The sequence below is a fragment of the Callorhinus ursinus genome, unplaced genomic scaffold, assembly GCF_003265705.2.
Source record: "Callorhinus ursinus isolate GAN/ISIS: 27379988/994484 unplaced genomic scaffold, GSC_fseal_2.0 scaffold61, whole genome shotgun sequence".
NCBI lineage: Eukaryota > Metazoa > Chordata > Mammalia > Carnivora > Otariidae > Callorhinus > Callorhinus ursinus.
Window position 1 is genome coordinate 5,468,701 of NW_027397123.1, and position 18,642 is coordinate 5,487,342.

The 18,642-nt window shown below is 57.1% G+C and overlaps 1 protein-coding gene across 4 annotated transcripts in view; it reads right to left on the reverse strand.

Moving 5' to 3' along the window:
- Nucleotides 1-1,848: 1,848 nt before the first annotated feature.
- CHST8 (carbohydrate sulfotransferase 8) overlaps nt 1,849-18,642 on the reverse strand; it is a 126,424-nt gene continuing 109,630 nt past the window's right edge. For all 4 annotated transcript variants that reach the window (XM_025854651.2, XM_073885425.1, XM_025854650.2 and 1 more), the window contains 2 exons: nt 3,963-4,000; nt 1,849-3,396 (listed from right to left, as the gene is read on the reverse strand). In XM_025854651.2, coding sequence (XP_025710436.1) covers nt 2,290-3,396; nt 3,963-4,000 — 1,145 coding nt within the window. In that variant the 3' untranslated portion in view covers nt 1,849-2,289. The remainder of the gene's footprint in view (nt 3,397-3,962; nt 4,001-18,642) is intronic.

Below are 18,642 nucleotides of genomic sequence, written 5' to 3' on the forward strand. Positions count from 1 at the left end.
CTACCACTCACACGCACACACACGCACACGTGCACTCACGTGCACACGCGCACAGACACACGTGCACATGCACTCACACACACGCACGTGCACACACTCACATGCACACGCGCACACCCAGGCACACGCACATGCACATGCACTCACACGCACGTGCACACACAGGCACACGTGCACTCACGTGCACACGCGCACAGACACACACGCACGTGCGCACACAGGCACACGTGCACTCACGTGCACACGCACACAGACACACATGCACATGCACTCACACACACGCACGTGCGCACACTCACATGCACACGCGCACACCCAGGCACACGCACACCCACGCATGCACGCATGTGGTGGGAGGGTGGTCCCATGGCAATCCAAATTGTCTCCAAGCAGCAGCAGTGGGTGAAGGGGCCCCACAGGCTGCCTAAGCTGGGCTTCCAGGTGTCCCCCTGGCTGATGGGATGACATGGTGACACCCAGCCTCAGGCTTCCCCAGATGCATCCCTGACCAGAGACACTAGTTGTGCATGGAGGCTTCCCTCTCACTCTGCGAGCACTGCAGCCCAGGCGCACCCGTTCCTGGGCTGGGCCCCTCCCTGCCTCCTCTCACATGGACCTGGCCTCAGAGCATCCACACCCAAGAGCCCCTCGGGCCCTGACCACAGCCTCCTTCCCGCCCCTCGGAGCTCCCTCCTGCCAGATGGCCAGGCCACTCCAGCTGGAACCCAGGGAAGGGGGGACCCTCACCCTGCTCGTGGTTCCTGGACACCCGTGACCCCAAGCAGGTGGGAGGTGGCCTCCGTTCGTTGTCCCACCTTCATACGTTTCCGGAGCCCATGGCAGAGGCAGAAAGGGCAATGGAGCGGCACACACGCCAGCATGAGGCTGGCTGGGAGCCAGCAGCATGGCCACCCTGGGACTAGCAGGGTCTCTGCCTAGGGCCCAGCAGCACCTCCCCCAACACGTGGGGACAGACTGAGAGCAATCTCCTGGGGAGATCCGCAGAGGGGCCCACAGAAAGATACAGAAGGGCATGCAGCAGACACAGGCTGGTGGAGAGAGGAGGCCTGAAAGAAGGCAGACAGACAGACCTTTAGAAACAGGCAGCACTTTCCATTACAAATGAGACCCGACATACTGACTGCCTCAGCCACACTCAAAGCTCCAACACACTGTCTCTGGGACGTTTCACAGAACCACACTGACTTTGGACAATTTCAGAGCCATTACTGCATGGGAAAAGGTACACTGTTGGAGAGGTTCCCCCTATGGGCTTCTCTTCCTCCTCCCCCAAGGGTGGGCAGTCCTGAAAGCTTTAAGGTGGTCTCGTCAGCTGAATGGAGCCAGGGCTCAAGGCCAGGGGTGGGGGTCTGCTGATGACAGCTTCGAGAGAACGCCATGCTGAGAGAGAGGGAGAGCATTACTCCCCACCTGGAAATGCCACACCCACTGAGAACCCTGTGCTGTGCCCCATGGATCCCCACATGGCAGCTTGCCCAAGGAGCTCTGGCGGGTGCTCAGAGGGCCCCTGGCAAAGTGACTAAGAGGAAGGGACCCCATTGAGCCTCCACAGGGACAGGTCGAGCTTCTCCTTTCGGGATAAATGGGCCAGTACTGAGACCAGAGGCCCCAGGTGACTGAGTGCTGGCCCCAGGAGCCCGAGCCAGGGCTGCTGCAGCCTCCAGGTCCTCCGCTCCCCCTCCCACATAGGCCGCCCCCCCCCTTCCTGCAGCCGGACCTGCAGAGGCCTGGCTAGGCCATCCTGGGGAGGGAGAAAGAGCCCCCACAGCACAGGGAAGGGCCCATGTGTTCCCATTCCAACACAAAGGGTAGACACTGCTACTCTGGAAACCATGTGCTTTATTTGGAACCTCCTTCCGAGGGAACCTCCCCCGCTGGGTCATAGAAAAGCTGCAAACCATGTGGTTTGGTACAAGGCAATGGCGAAGGGACCGCAGGAAGTCCCTCACCACTGGGGCCCTCGTCTTCTGGGCCTCAGAATTCCCTGGTCATCCTGACTCTTAGCTGAGCTGGGTATCTGCAGCTGGGACTCCTGGGGTCCTGCTCAACCCCCAGCATCTTCCTCAGCTGAGGAGTGAGGAAGTGGGGATGGGACAAGGGCCAGAGGCCCCCATCCAAGGCCCAGGCCTCTGCCCCCCACTTAGGGCCAGCGGCACCGAGCAGTCACGGCTCCTCCTGTCCCCAGAGCCCCTGTGGACAGGTGCGGGCGCGTGGGGCTGGGCTGCCCGTGGCCAGCTGCCCCCCCCACCCCCCCACCCCCGCCGCCCATCAATACAGGTCCGCAAAGGGCTTGGAGTAGTTGAACATCAGGTAGTCCATGTAGTAGAAGTCGTAGGTGCGCTGCCGCTGCAGGGCCGAGAGCTGGGTGAAGTACTGGTGGGCGATCTGTGCCGTGGTCCGCGCCTCCTGCGAGTGCCGGTCTTTGAACTGGGGGAAGGTCAGGTTCCGCGGCGCCCGGATGAGGCTCAGGAAGAAGTTGGCATCATCCTCCATGCTCTCGAACTTGCCCACGAAGTCATAGTCGATGAGGCAGGGGCTGCAGAGCCGGCTGACGTGGTCCCAGTGGATGTCCATGCCCACGGGCCGGTGCACATCCAGCAGGTACTGGACGAACTCGGGGAAGCGCACGCCAGAGCCCGTCCGCAGGGCCTCCCGGGAGGCGTTGGCCCGGTACCGGGCCAGGATGGCCTTGCCAAACACAGGGTGGTAGTAGCTATTGGGATGCTCAAATTTGTCGCGGAAAGCGGAGACCAGCCTCTCGAAGGGCTCGCGGACGAAGAGCATCTTGGTGTAGGTGCTGAGGCGGTGAAGGATGCCCTGGCGGTCGAAGGTGTCCAGCCGCTTCAGGGCGCTGCCGTAGTGCACCGTGTTGTGCTGGATGTCGGCGGTGGATGAGGCCAGCCCCGCCAGCACCATGAGCACCCGCTTCCAGTTGGAGCAGCCCGCCTTGGGCACCTCGCAGTATAGCACGCGGTGACGGTCCTCCACGAAGATGCGGGACACGTGGCGGGGGGTGACCGCCCTGCGGCTGCTGCTGGCCCGGTACTTGGCACACGCCTCCCGCATCACCCGCTTGCGCTCCTGCTGGCTGTGGTGCAGGGTGACCCAGTGGCTGTCAGGGGCCCAGGGTGCGGGCCGCGCCAAGGCACCAGCAGAGCCGTTGGCTGGGATGGCGGCCGCAGCTGGCATTTTCTTAATAAGCAGCCGCCGGCGGCGCTGCCGGGGCCGGAGCCGGGACCCTACGTTTAGCTGGGCTTGAGGCCGGTCGGGCACCAGCAGGCGGGAGCCCCTCGGGGCCTGGCTGGACAAGTGTCCAGGGACCCTCTCCGTAGGTGCCTTCAAGTCACCATCCTGGGAACTGCCTGGTGGGAGGTCCTGGGGCAAGAAGAGAAATGGTTATCAGGGGGGACAGGGCAGTTATCAGCGGGGCACTGAGGGTCACACAGGTCAGGCCCTCACTGTGGCCGGGGTCCCTGCCCCCTCTGTGGCCTGAGATTTTCTTCCGGGTGAGGGAGAAGGAGTCCAGCTGACCCTGTGGGATGGGACCCCTCTGGCCTGAGCCCAGGTCCAGTCGCTGAAGGCCCCCACCCCTCGCCGGCCATGGTCTTGAGGCCAGAGGTGCAAGGGTCTCTTGAGCCACGAGATGGCGCAGGCCTCCCAGGAACCTCCACGTGGCGCGGGGACCGGGCAGGGAGCTGGTAGCCTGAGGAGGCTGGCTCAGATTTACCGCCTCTATTAGCACAAGTCCAAAGCCGCCAGCTAACAGGAAGGGGACATTCATGGGTCCAAAGCCCTGGGCTTTGTTCCCAAGGCTCCTGGGAAGGACTGGGCATGTTTTTCTTTCCAAGAATGGATTCGACATCAGCTCCAGTTTCTTCCTTGCCCTCCCCAACTCTCCCCAGGCGGCCGGTGCTGAGATTTATCTGACTCTCAGAACTCACGTTGTAGGGCTGCTGTGGCCTGATGCTGAACTTTATTCCTGAAAAGCAGAGAGGACAGTATTAGTGGCAGAAGAACCACGTGGCTCCTGAGGACCTGCTCATGGGCTCTTGATGGTTGGGCCCCTGGGCTGGAGGGCACTTGGGTTGGGCTCAGTTCAGGGAGGCACGGCTCAGTGTGAGTGCCCCTCCACCCTCCTAGCCATATGGAAAATGGGAGTGCAGCAAGATGTGGTCCCACTGCTTCCGAGCTGATGATGGCTTCTCAGTGTCTCACCTCCTGAGATGACCAGGAAGGTCTCGAAAGGTGGCCACCTGCTCCATTGAATAGCCAGGAACCCCACAGCACCGCCCCTCACCCCCGCTCAACCTCACTGTCATTAAGTCATGGGGACAGGATCCTCGGAAAGCTCTGTCCATCCTCTCTCTATGCCCCATTGGCTCAGCCCTTGCTCTAAGCAATGTGGACTTTCTGTACTCAGAATATGACACACTCACACCCACACCTTTGCATGCACAGGCCTGGGAGTGGAACACACTCCTTCCCTTGGACTGGGGTCTCCCTACTTGCTCTGGGAAGTCCCCTAACCTAAGCACCTACTTTGAGATTTTGGCCAACTCAGCTGGCCCTGGGACTCTGGCATGAGCTGGCCACCTCCTGTTCACCCTGGTCTCCTGCAAAGGGCTAAGCAGAGCCCAGGCACAGAGTGACTGTCCGGCAAGCGCTTGTCACTTGGAGGGAGGCAGAGACAGATCAGTGCATTGCTGACCACACTCCACGATGTTCCCTCTTCCCCGCAAGGAGGCCCTTTAGCTAGGCTGGGGCCGAAGTCACCCAGGATAACAAGCTCTGGGAAGTGAACCTTCGGCCGGATGGGAGGATTCTGCTTCATACTCTGGTTGGTCTTGGGGGGAGGTCCTAGTAAAACAAGACGATTTCCTTTGGGGGAACCTATTTAGGAGTTTTGACCTCCTTCCCCCATCCCTGCCTGGCCCCTGAGGCACCAGGGGCTCTTCCTGCTCTGGTACCTGTAAGTGGCTGCTTCTACTCTGAGGCTTTGTTGAAAGCCACTGTCACAATCAGCACCAGCTACCCTTTAAAGAAGAGAAGGCTTGAACTTCCAGTTGGCAGGACGGGGCACACCTGACCAAGTTCTGGCTGTTCCTGGGCTGTGTATGTGAGATGTTCTGGTGGCCCAGCCTGTCCCCTGCTGTCTCTGGTGTAGGTCCTGTCCCCTGCTGTACTTGGTGTAGGTCCAGTGGCTGGAACACAGTTGGTGAGAGGACATCCACTCCCTGACCCAGGGGGCCCTGGCAATTTCTCATTGAGGTCCAGTTTTACAGGTTCAGCCGTTGCTGTGACCCTGGCCTCATACTGGTCAGTCTGAGGATGCGCCCATACATCTCCTTCACTCACCAGCTAGTGAGGAGGTAAGGATGCGAGGTCAGCCCTGGGTTGGAAAAGGCTAAAGTTCCCTGAGCTTCCTGGGAACTTCTTCGAGTTCCAAAAGTGAAGCAAAGGTGGAACTTGGGCATGTTGCCTCTTTCTTCTGTTGCAATATTTTTCTTGGATCCCTTTGGGCTGGGAACAGGGGTGTGCCTTTCTCGAGGCAGAGGACAGAGTGTCCATAACTTCCTGGGCATTCCCAAGCTTACGGGCAATATGTGTGTACATATGGAGGAACTCTGAAACAAGCCTTCCAGACTCTTCCACGAAGACTGAGGGGAAGCTCCATGTAGAACCGGCTGCCCCCCTCAGGGTATGGAGTGCAGGCAGTGGGTACTTGGCCTGAGACAGGAGTCTCTTAGAATGGAGCCCCTCACCAGGGTCCCCCCTCCCAGCCCGGAGCTTCCTTCCTTCCTGCTGGCCACCCCTCCCCAGCTCTGCCTCATCCCTGCATGAGCTTCTTGAGCCCATTTCTTTCTGGCATGTGAGGGCTTCCTCCTGCAGCCAGTCATCACAGATCCCTTCAGCAGAAGGGACCCGCTACACACTCAGTTTTCCCTCCACGCTGCTGGGTTTCCTTAATTATTTTCTTCTGGTGATGGCAGCTGGCTCTGCCAGCTAAATCACCTCTCCTCCTCAGAGTCTCAGATACAGGAATTTACTCTGCTTGTCAATCCTGTCAACTTGTCAAGGTACGGTGGTGCTTATTTATATTCCTTTTCTGGAACAAATGAGTCATGCCAGATTTGGCCAAGAGTGGGACTCAGGAGCCACTCACAAAAGGCACCCTGCCAGCTGGTGGAGCTGGGTGAGGATGTGCTTAGGGAGATGTCAGGCCCTACAGCTGTGACCTCCTGCTAGCACTGTCCTTACAGCCTGGAGGGTGGTGGGCTGTGGGGCCTGTTCCATCTGTGCAGACTGGACAGAAGGATGCTGCGCCTCAATGGGTTTTCCAGGTTGGCCCACTTGAAGGCCGGAGAGAACATTCCTGCTGGACAGAGCCTGGGGCTTGGGGCATCTCTGACCTCTTGGCCACGTTTACCCAATAAAGCCAACCTGGCTGCAACTGCCCCCTTTGAAAAGAAAAAATTGTCTTGTGGAAAACCCAACAACAGACCTTAGGTGGAGGCTCAATTTGCCACAAGCTGTACGCTCTCAGCCTTTAAACTTATTATAGCTCATTTGGCAAAGATTGACCCTATCCCATATGCCATTTTGGAATAAAGACAGAAACTTAATGAAGGAAATGTAACATGCTCTCCCCCTTGCCAGGGGCCCACTGTCCCTACTTTTTCTGTGGAGGAAGCTACTCCTCGATGCATTGCTTGGATAAAAGCCAAAGCAAAGCCCACCCCTAGCTCTGAGCAAGTGAAAGTCTGCAGCCTTGGGTGCCTTGAGGACGGGGCCTGCGTATCCCGCAGTGGGCTGCACTTCAGCACTCTGGACAGCTCTGTGGAGTGACCAGGGAGGGGCAGCTAAGGTCTCCCACCTCTGCGGCACACATGAAGACACAGGGCCACCAGGAGCCACCAGAATTGGTACCATGGAGGGGGGAGGACTTATGAGGTGGTGGGGACTCGGCTTCAATATAACCACCACCAGCCCCTCCCAAGTCCTCAGATGAACGTGCAACCTAGATAGAAACAGTGGGCTTGCTGAACAACATAAACCACAACCCCTAGCCTCTTTTTCCATCTGATAACACCAACACCACCACACATCTCTGCTGTCTCCCACCCCTTTCCCTGCGACAGGGGAATCCCAAGGCCAGTCATGTACATGCTCCATGTTCAGCGTCTGAGTTACCTGTCTTCTCCTTTCAACATAATGTTAACAATCTGTAAGGGAGCTCCATCCCCTGCACGGTAAGGAAAAAACAACCGCTTTCTCTTTCTGGACAGATGACATTTGCAGAGTGGTTGAAACACATGCTGTATGATAAGAGTGAGCATTGGTGAGAATAAACAAGGCGTGAGTTATTGGGACTGCCAAGTGGGCGCCACACTGTGAACTCTTCATTGGCTCAGGGTTTTCTTCAGTGTTTGGCTGAAAAGCTTACTGGTTACCTGCCAAGGGGAGGAAAAAGCTGATGATGGTGTATGTGGCCAGTTTCTTTCTTTTTTTTTTTTTTTATAAATACGGAAAACTGACACATCACCTTTATTTTTTTTAAAGATTTTAATCTATTCATTTGAGAGAGAGAGAGAGAGAGCGCACAAGCAGGGGGGAGGGGCAAAGGGAGAGGGAGAAGCAGGCTCCCCACTGAGCAGGAAGCCTGACCCTAGGCTCAATCCCAGGACCCTGGGGCCATGACCTGAGCTGAAGGCAGATGTCCAACCAACTGAGCCACCCAGGTGCCCCTCTTTTTTTTAAGATTTATTTATTTATTTGCGAGAAAGGGAGAGAAAAAGAGAGAGCGAGCACGTGTGAGTTGGGGGAGGGGCAGAGGGAGAAGGAGAGAGAATCCCCAAGCAGACTCCCCGCTGAGCATTGAGCCTGACTCAGGGCCCGATCCCAGGACCCCTGAGATCATGACCTGAGCCGAAATCAAGAGTCAGACACAACCAACTGAGCCCCCCAGGAACCCCTGCACGGCCAGTTTCTTATAATTAGGCTGTGCAGCCTGGGTCTGGGGCAGAGCTGTGGAGGGGGCTTCAGAGGCATGTGGGCTGTTGGGGAGAGGGTTGCTGCCTACTCCTCTCCAAGTCACAGGAGAGAGACCTGCTGGGTTCAATTCAAAAGCCCCAATCATTGATGCCTAGGACCCACTGAGGGTCAGGCTGTGTAAACTGGCGACACTGACATGGGTCAAAAACAGGACCCAAGTTCCTAGAAAGGGCTGGAAGGTGCCACATGAGCCCTCGGTTGACCATGTTTGAGGAGCGTGACTGCTATTCTGGCTGCTCAAATCCCAGCCCCAGGCCCTGATCATGGAGAGAGGGTCCTGCTGCTCTGAACACTGTGGCCTGGGGGCAGGTAGGACTGTCCTGAAGGAGTTGGACCTGCAAAGGGAAACAGATGGGAGAGAACGGAAGGGGCCAGCATGGGTCATGAGGCATGGGTGTGAGTCTGGCAGCCCCAGACTTTTTCTGCTTGTGGCCGCTGAGGCCTAGCTCTGTTCCCCTCTTCACATGGCTGTCCTCCCTTGTGGGCCTTTTCTTCTTCTTCTTCCAAGGATACCAGTCATTCTGCGCTAGGACCCACCCTAATGACCTCATTGGACTTGATGACATTGGCAAAGGCTCTATAAGTTCACAGTCATTGGTCCCAGGGGTTGGGACTTCCAACATAATTTGGGTGAGGGGACACAGTTCAACCCATAACACGGTGGTGGCGGTGGGTGGGGGGTGGTAATGTGACTTCAGAACACTCTGGAACCAGCCTGGAAGAGGTAAGAAAGTATTTCCCCAGCTGGGCTGGGTGATCTGACCAGTAGTGAAAGATAGTGTTAGTTCTCGATGTTCTGGGGCAGGGCCCACGTCTCGTCTGTCTGAGTCAGACAGTCTGGCAACATGCCTGGCACACAGGAGGAGCTCAATAAATGCTCTTGGAAAGACTGATGCTGCCTGGACGGAGAGCTGTCCCTGGAGGTGAGGATGGGCATGGGCTTCTCCCAGCAGGGGCAGACCCAGGGTCCAGGCTGGAGCCTGCCAGCCCCTGGAGGAGCTTCTCCAGCTCAGCCTGGCAGCCAGGGAAGGGCCTGTGTCTCTGGGCAGCAGCTGCCAGCCGAGTGGCAAGATGCAGACGGGAACTGCCCGGGTGAGGGGTCTGTCCACCCCCCACCCAGGTGGTGCAGTCAGATCTACAATGCACCCAACTGGCTGCCTCCCATGGCCACCTGTGGGGCACCAGGATGGAGCCTGTGGCCTCCATGTGGCCACACCTGCTCTGGCTCTTTTCCCACCAGCTCAGGCTCTGCTCTTTCGAGGGGCAAACCCCACCACCACCCCGCCACCCCCATCGGCCTCTGATGCCTCATCGTGAGCTGCTCCCTTCCTCTGGACAGGTTGTTAATTTATGCAGATGAGATGCAAAACTGAAGTTTAAACACACTCAGCAATTAGCGGGCAGCCTGGACTCCAGGCGCAGAATTCAGATGGAAGGATCCTCACCGAAGGGTCTTAAATTCTCACTTGTGATCGCAGGAAAATCCAACTCATTAAATTCCCTGCTCGGGCTCGTGCATGGCCTGGAGACCAGCCGCAGTCACAGCCATGGCCACCTGCTGTCCCAGGCCCAGGGGACAGCCTCTGCGGGTGGGCTTGGAGACAATCAGACTCATGGTGGTGTGACACAGTAGCCCCTGATCTTTGGCCCAGAGCAGAGCAGAAGCTTTCCCTCCCTTCGCCTGGAGACTCCTCTCTGAGTAACAGCTTTTAATGAGGGGTCCTATATTTTAAAAGAACCACAGCAAGGGCACAACTGTGTGACCCTGGACAAATCCCTTGACTTCAGCGAACCTCAGTTCCCTCATCTGTAAAATGGGATAAAAAGACTCATCTTGCAGGTCCATAAATGTGCAAATGAAACATGCACAGTGCTTGGCAGAGAGAGAGAGCCCATGGGAGGGAAGCTGGGGGCTCCCCGGGTTCCTATCCCCGGGTCACCTTCAAAGCAGCTGAGTGTCTCTGAGCCCAGCTCCCTCACCAGCTTGGGGACTCTGGAACCTGTCTGCAGAGGAGGGAAGTGGGAATCTTCCCGTCTCGGGCTGATGGGCTCCTGACGGCTCTGACCATTACTTGTTTTGTTTAGCGATTCCATTCCCTCGCCTCCGTGATTAGGATCCACGATTCAACTGGGTAGTTCCCTGTCAGCTCAGCCTTGGCTATGAATTCCCTTGCAGCTGTCAGAGTGGAGCGTTGAAGCTGCCTGTCAGTCAGCCAGCCAGCCAGTTAGCTGGTCTGCAAACCCAACAGCTGTCCTGCTGCTCCACGCCCCACATCGGCCCATCACTTGGGGGGTGGGATGTCCCTGCGCACCCCCCCTGCCCCCACAGTATGTCTGCCTATGCACAAGGGAGGGTTCCCCAGCTCCTGCTGCAAAGCTCTCCTCTGTCAGAGCCTGGGGGTGATTCCTACCATATTCGGGGGGGGTTGTGGGGCCCCCGCACACAGGTGCCATGCACTGCACTGTACCTCCACATGTGCATGTCACATGGAACCGACGTGGTACACCATGCATACCGAGAGGAGGCATCACCCTACTTCTCTGTGCCTGCAACCTGCTACGTGATGTGGCGTGCGTGCTCTGGGTGGGGAGCGTGTGTGTTCATGCCTGTATCCAGTTTCTGAGAGCACATGGCACATGGCTTAGAGCAGGTCATGCCTTTCCTCCTTTCATGTGTTCTTTCAGCGTGTCGGCAGGAAGACAGACAGCAGAACTCAGTCGTGCTGGCCAACAGCGTCTGTCCATTCGCTCCACAGATGGAGCACATGCGTGTGCCTGGCACCGTCTTACACACTGGTGACAGTGTCTTGGCCATGAATGGGACAGTCATGGCCCCTGCCCTCGTGGAGCTTATGGTCTAGCGGGGAATTGAGGCACCGGACAGTAATTCCATGTGTGGTGGCAGCAATGGGGTGAGCAGCAGCCAGCGTGGGTAGGGATGGCAGCAAGCCCAGGGCACTAGGGGAGGTCTCCCTAAGGTAGCGACCATTAATTGGCACGTGGGGGTAATGAGGGCATTCCTGGCAGAAGTTGGTGGCCTTATGGGATAAAGGGACATACAGACTGAAGAGTGTCAAGAAATGGTGGGACCATTGAGGCCGGCGGGGGTCAGCAAGCAAGGGGCCCTCTGGTCCTGACAGACACTGGATCTTATCTCCTAAGGCCCACAGGAAGTCTACAAAGGCTTTGAGCTGGGAGCTGTTTTGAATTTAAGGACCACTCTGAGATGAAGAGCTGAAGACAGAAACAGAAAGGCTGGTTGGTCAGCAGTGGCTGCCACCATCCGGGGAGGAGAGGTCTGAGGCCCAGGCCCAGCTGCTGATGGGGGAATGCGGAGGAAGACGTGAAGATGATTTCAGGAAGAATAAACAGGGTGGTGTGCTGGTGGATGTTTAACACTACTGATGGGAAATGGGGTTGGGTCCTCATGGGCTGCTACCAGCCAGTTCCTGCATTGCCACTGGGCCAGTACCACTTGGGGACTGACTGCGAGGGAGATTGTAGTTTCTGGGTTAAGCAGCGGGATGCTGGTGCCATGTCCTGGGAAGGGGAGCAGATCCTCACTGAGTCTGAGATGCCGGTGGGTCTCCGAGTGTAGATGTCCAGATGGCAGATGGAGGATGCGGGAGAAGAGGATGAGCTGGGGCAGACATATGTGTGTGCAGGAGCACGGTCCGTGGCCCGTGGTTGTCCAGGGCCCGCTGAGGGGGGAGGACCAGCCCTTCTCAGTGGAAAGGAAGCAGGCCAGCGGCAGCCAATCACCTGCAGCCCCAGCAGCAGGCCTGGCCTGAGTCTGCCTTTGTCCAGAGCCCACAGGGAGCCCCCGCTCAGGCTCTGGGCTGCTGTGGCCACGTCAAATGGGACTCTTCCTATTCGGCCGTCAGGGGCCTAATTTGGCTTAAGTATTGGTGAATTCCTACCAGAGGTTCCCAAGAAATAAAACATGAGTGGGTCATGCTGGAGCCTGAGGCTGAGGTGGCCCCACCGAGGGGCAGCCTGTTTGCAGGGAAAGAGCCAGCAACACCGCCTGGCCCAGCCCCGTGACAGTCAGGCCATTGGAGGCCGCCGGTGGGGTAGCCTCATGAGTGTGGTGGCCCAGGCACAAGATAATGATCGGTCCACCTCCAGCTGGCTTCAGGATGTGTCATTCCGGCTGGGGCGTCAATTACTGAGCTGGCCTGTGGCTGTCAGACCTGTCCCAGCTGCTGCTTTCCATACCCAGAGAGCCACAAAAGTAAATCGATTCTAGCCGATGTTTCTTTGAAGCACCCCAGTCCCCAGCAGCTCTGTTCCTGCAGCCAGAGCTGCTCTGTCCTCAGGGAGGCCCTCCAGGCCCCCAGGGGAGTCAGGCTCCTGGAGGTGGGACTGCAAAGGGGCTGCCCAGGGGCTCAGGGATGGATGCGCTGATCCTCAGAAGAGCGCCCCAGAGGCCACGTATGGGTGGTCACCACTGTCCACGGATTGTACCCAGAGGGGCCCCAAGACTGGGCAGCAAGCCCTCCCTCCCCGTCTGGCTTGAGCTCTGTGCACAGGCAGCTGCAGCCCCAGGCTCTCCTCCAGTACCACAGAGACCTCTGAATGGCAACTGCATTTCAGGGGTCATCCCGCATGCCCCTGAGCAGAACGGAGCCTCTAGTGAATCACAGATTGCAAGGGGGAGGCCTGGGGCTGCTTGGAGCACCCGGGAGCCCCTGCCACAGGTCTGGGTAGCTGCAGTCCACATCGGAGAGGAGAGGGGACTCCCTGCCCCTTGAACGTCAAGTCAGATCCAGGCAAGGACTGGGCCACCAGCAGCTCAGGAAGCCTCTGGCCAGCTTCTCTGAGGGGTAAGGCCTGGAGTACAGCGTTAATCTTGGCCTTGCTGGATGCTGACTGTGGGGACACCACTGTTCCTGGACATCTAGCCAACACCCACCTCCTCTCCCTTCTGGCTTGCCAGCCCTTGGCTCTGCCCAGACCGGTGCCCTGGGATTTGGACAGCAGAGGGCCACAGTGGGCTGGCTGTGGCCTGACCACAGCACCCCCAGGCCATCCTGGGGAACAAACATCCTCTCCTCTCACTGCCCCACCACAGTGGGCTGGGCTGGGTTCCATATCCGCATCACACACTCACTCAAAGACTCACAGTTCCTGTGCACCTAGCCCCACACCCCGCGCCCCCCGCCCCCGGCAGAGGGGCCTGGCAGCTTTATATTCAAAGGTCCTTCTGGAGGCAAGTGGGGAAGGAAGGGCAAAACTGGGTAGGGTTCTTACACCCTAATGCAGGTGAGGGATGGGGCGCCTAAGCTCAGGCAGCGCAGGGAGATGAGAAAGGGAAGGAGGGCTGCAGGGCTTGGTGAGTCGGGGTGTGAGGGGGAGGGCAGGAAAATGTCTGTGCCCCCACATGCTGTCAGAGGGAGGTCCAGGCGGACAGAAGGACCGACAGAGGACAAAGACCCAGCCCTGCGTTAGGCCACACGGACCCAGAGACACAAGACTTGGGTAAGGCTTGCAGCGAGAAGCTCTCAGCAGGAGACAGTGCAGAGTGTGGGTAGAAACTGTCCAGACACAAGCCATGCATCCCAGCCCTGTGACTTCCAACATCCTTGAAACGCTCAGCCAACATAACGCCGCATAACAACACCCTCGTTAGCTCTGAGCACAGGAATATTAAGTAGAACTAAACCCTGGAAATGTCATCTGGAATTTTCACAATTGTCATGTGTACTGAGAATTTGCTAAAGCCTTTAAGGCGATCCCTCAGCTGAGACCCTCAGTCCCCTCCCCTCTCCAGCATTTTGGGGATGCCTCCTTAACTATGAGAGGCACCATGTGCGGGAGCCCGATACTGTTTGCCGGGGCAGGGTGGGGGTGCAGGGTTCCCAGAAGGCACTCTCCGAGGTCCCTGAACCTCCCCTTCAAGCTCAGCAGGTGTCTTCTGGAAATTAGACCCTCCGGTCTCGCATACAGAATATGGTCCCGTGTAATGGCTCCTCCCAAGTGGTGGGGGTCTCTGTCCAAGGAGAGCTGAAGACAGTTCTGAGCTGTTTCCCTGCTTCCTTTGAAGTCCGACCAGCAGCAGGTCTCAGGACGACACGAGCCATCACAGGCACAGAAACAGCCCCACCCGGCTGCGTTCTTCTCCTGTGGAATTAAGACTCCCGTCCGGATTCCCAGGCATGTGTTTGGGGCATCTCTTTGCAGTCGTGAATATGCTATTCCAAGAAACAAAGGCAGCTCGGCGTGTGCCTTCGGCTTGCCGCGCCTGTGTGTGGTGCAGATGCGGAGCTGCCCATGGAGGTGTATATAGGGCCGGCCTCTATAGAATGAATGATTCGCTAGCCGGGTGAGGGCTGCTCAGCCCACCAAGGCATCTTCTGCAGGATTAAATGTCATTCTTTCTAATGACTTGATTTATGTCTGGAGGTTTACAGCTCCAAACAAAATATTGTGATGATGGCCATAAATCACGCCGGGGATGCTTACAAAGGCAACAAGCTTGTTTTCTGTTTGTTGGGGAGGTGGTTACAGAGTGAGGGGTGCTGTGTAGTGACACATGTGGGGCAGGGAGAGCACAGGACACATGGGGGTATGGGCGGTGGGCAGCGTGAACACGGTGCAGGAGGTTTTGAATGCCTGAGGCTTTTTGCGAGAATTTGTGGTTGAAGATGGCAGGGATTTTGGAAGCCCTGGAAGTGTACAGAAAGGGCACTATCCTGGGTGCTGGGGATGGCGCATGGGGGGTGGACCTCCTGGGAACGGTATTTTCAGCTTTCAACCACTGTCTGCCCTGCTGCACCCCTAATTAAGAGCGTGAGGTCAGGGCAAGGAATCCTCCCAAGGATTACACCTTTCCTCTGTGCTCGGGACAGCTTCTGGAATACACTGAGGCCATTTTCCAGTTGGCAGCCCTGTCCTGGGTGGAGAGAGACCTGGACGGGCCAGGTGAGGGCAGCTCTGCCAGGCTGAGCTCCTCAGGCGAATGAGGACCACCTGGCTGCAGACAGGTGCCCCTGGGCTGGCATCTCTCACTCCGATGATCAGCACAGAGGGAACCATTTCCGCCGAGACCTCGCCCAGCTGAGAGGAGCTCAGAGGAACACTGACATCAACCTCAAAGTTCAGGAAGAAACTGGCAACTCTGCTTCCCCAGCACCCGCCCGTGGCCGAAGTATTCTGGCATGCATGTCCTGTCACCCATGCCCCCAACATCTGGGACCAGCCCATGTTCTCTCCTCTTCAGGCAAAGACGTGTTCTTACAAGAGCCCATGACCAAAAATGCCACATCAGAGACACTGCCTCTAAGAAGTCATGATACAGGGTGACTCAGGGATGCTGGGCACTAGGGGAAAGTGAGCCATTATACCAGGCGTGTGGCCCCGGCCCCTGCTCATGGCACATTTACTGGGAGGTGTGTGTGGGGGGATCTTGTGGGGGGGGTCCTTCCATGTCAGATGTGATGGGGAGATGGCCTGTGGGGGGCACAGTGATGGCAGCTGGGCTGGGTGGATGGTGGGTGGGTGGATGGATGGTTCGAAGTCCAGAGGAAAGGATTTGAGATGCAGGCCAGGCAAGCGCTAGGGCTGGACAGGTGGGTGGCTGGAGAGGAGACTGGGACGGGGAAGCCACATGCCACAGACAGGCTCCAGTCCAGCCCCACTGGCTAAAGGTGCAGCCTCTGGTAATGCCTTCCCCGTAGGCAAGAGGGACAAGATGCTCAGGCTTTCCTGTCTTTGGCTTTTCTGGAGGTGGCACAGGTGACAGCTCCAAACTGAAGGTAAGCCAGGGTCCCTAGTGACCCACTTGAGCCCTGAGGTACCTCCTTGGCTTTGGCGAAAAATGGCCCTTCCCTTTCCACCAAATACCGGAAGCAATCTCCGATGTCAGAAGACAAAGAAAGCTCTGTCCATCTTTGATTAAAACAAGGGCAAAAAAAAAAAAATGTTTGTTTTCTAAAGTCTGGCAAATTTTGATAATGAAAACCTTAGAATGTATAATATACAAACCTTTCTAATTCCAGGCAGATAAGGAATAATGGTAACGTATTTCAACTTCAGAAGCAAGAAATAACCTTTTATCACCTAACTTAACAATGTTACTGGGAAAATATGTTAGGAGAATGGAAAATGCTATTTAAATGATAAAATATGCTGTCTTGGATGGCAAGGATTTTAATTGCCACAATCAGAATCCAAACACACTTCCACGCCAGCTCTGACAGACACCGCTGACGGTGTCCATAACGAGGTGCAGCGGAGGGGGTCAGCATTGACTTCTGTCGTCTCCCCGGGGAAACTGCCAAAACCCGACAGCTGTCGGGGCTTTGTGGCGCTCATCAACATCGTTGCCTTGTGAAGTACGAATCGGTTCGGTTATTAATATTAATCGGCCAACACATTAATATTAATCAGTTAATATATACTTCCCATGACAACAAGAGATAAAGGAATCTTATTATGCGGTGGATCCGGAACACGGAATATCTAAGTGTATTTCCTTGGGACACGTGGCATAAAGGAGCCTAAGCCTCTTAGGCATGTCATCTCTGCCGAGAACAGACCTGGGGTGCACGTGTGGGCCAAATCACAAGCAGGGAGGGTGAATTCCTCTCCACGGGGCGGGGAGAGGTTGCTCCCCCAGTCGGTGCGCAGGGTGGTGGGATGGTGGCGGGTGTGGGCGACCCCTATAGCCCTTCCTGCTCAGGGTGCAGCAGGCTGCCCAGAATGGGACCCCTGACTGCCCACAATAGGACAATTCTGCCCTGTTGTGGAGGGGTAGCATTGCTTCTGTAATTGTTCATGCGGGACCTGGTGGGTGCTTGAGAACAGAAGGCCAGATACAGACAAGTTCTGGGCTGTTACGCATTTCAGCTGGGCTGGTGTGACTACCCCTGTTTGCGTGAGGGCAATGAGTCTCAGAGAGGTTGGCTGTCTTGCCGTCGTCCACACTGCCGGCTTGGAGGGTGGCAGAGCTGGGGTCCAGGCCAGACCTGACTCCGTGGGCCCTCGTTCTCACCATGACTGCCCCGCCAGTGCCTGGGGACCCCTGGGCTGGCCCGGGAGGCGATCATGCAGGCCTCATGCAGCCATCACCGGTGAGAACGGGCACCAGGTTCTTGGCCTCAGGCGGCCCACCCTGGGGTTCCCGAGGAGGCCAGCCCGTTGGGTGGTGGCAGGGGGTGCAGGCAGGGGTGCAGAGGCAGAACCCTCTCCGCACAGGGTTGCCCTCCTGCATGCTCCCTTGCAGACAGCTTCCACCGGCAAAGGCACATCTGAGCACAATTAACATTTGAAGCACTAATTACTTTCCTTGGGTGTCTAAGTCTGAGGATCCTTCAATTTCAGTATAATTGGAGAAAAATGGTCATCAGTTATGGAACAGCAGGGGGGCGGCTCCATGCTTCCCCAACCCCAAGCCAAGCCGGGAAGCATCTGAACATATGGGTCCCCGAAGCAGCCACCGGGCAGCCGTGCCAGGCAAGGGTGCGGTGGGCGGGCCTTGGGCACCCTGCCCCGCTGTCCCTGACATCTGCTGGGAAGGCTTTTGGGCCCAGTTAATTACTCGCCTTTTTATCTTTTCCATTTTGTTCCATTTTCTGCAACAGCATCTGTTGCAAGAAAACCAAATGCAAGAGGAAATGTGATTCCTTATTAAAAGGAGAGCTTATAACGTCCCCTTCACTCCCCCTTGTACTTGATAGTAATTGGAGCTCATAATGAAATCCTCAGGCCCACCCCGGCATGGCTAGAAGGCTGCAGGGGCTGCTGGGGGCGCCATCTGCCCACTGCCGAGGGACAGGTGCTGTCCTGAAAAGGAAGCTCGGTCTGAGGGGCTTGGGCCGGTGCCCCCCACTGCCTTTCCTCTCCCTGGGGGCAGGGGTGGGGGTGGATGCCTGGTGTCTGGGGTTTCATGGGAGAACCGTGAGGCTTTGGTGCCCAGACTTGTGGAAAACTACAAAGCCTGTTTGATTTTGCTTTGCCTGTTTTTTTTCCTTTGGTCTCCTATGAACAACCAATTAAGAGAATCAATAGTTCTGGACTCTTGACAGGACGACTGAGAAGGTGGGCCTTTAGGAGCCTGACTGCTGGTGCAGTGGGGATGTGGTGATCTCTTTGGGGAGCCTCTGTGCTCTGGCCGGCCTGGCTGGAGGCCTGGGGGCGGGGAATACCGAGAGAGGAGTGGCCCGGGACACGGGGAGATGCTGACTCCAGCTTCACCCCGGGGACGGGCCCTCGGGCCCGGATAACCCCAGAGGGGAATGACCAAGAGACTCTGAGGAGGAAGGGTCTGTCCCCATTCGTGCCTTTGCTGGGGATCAGATCCCCTGATGAGGGCATCTAGTTTTGCAGGCAGCTGGAAAAACTGAATTTAGCTGTGACCCTCCCCACACACCTGACAGGCCCCTGCTCAAGAATGCATCCTCCTGACCCTCGCTGAGCCCCGTGACCCCACTCACGGACTCCAAGAGGGTCTCCTAAGTGCCACCATCCCCTTCAGGACACCCCTTTCTTGGGCATTTCTCTCAGGGTTCCAGACCTCTCTGCCTCTCCTTCTCGGGGAGGGTTCCCACTTCTCAGGCAGGCCTGACA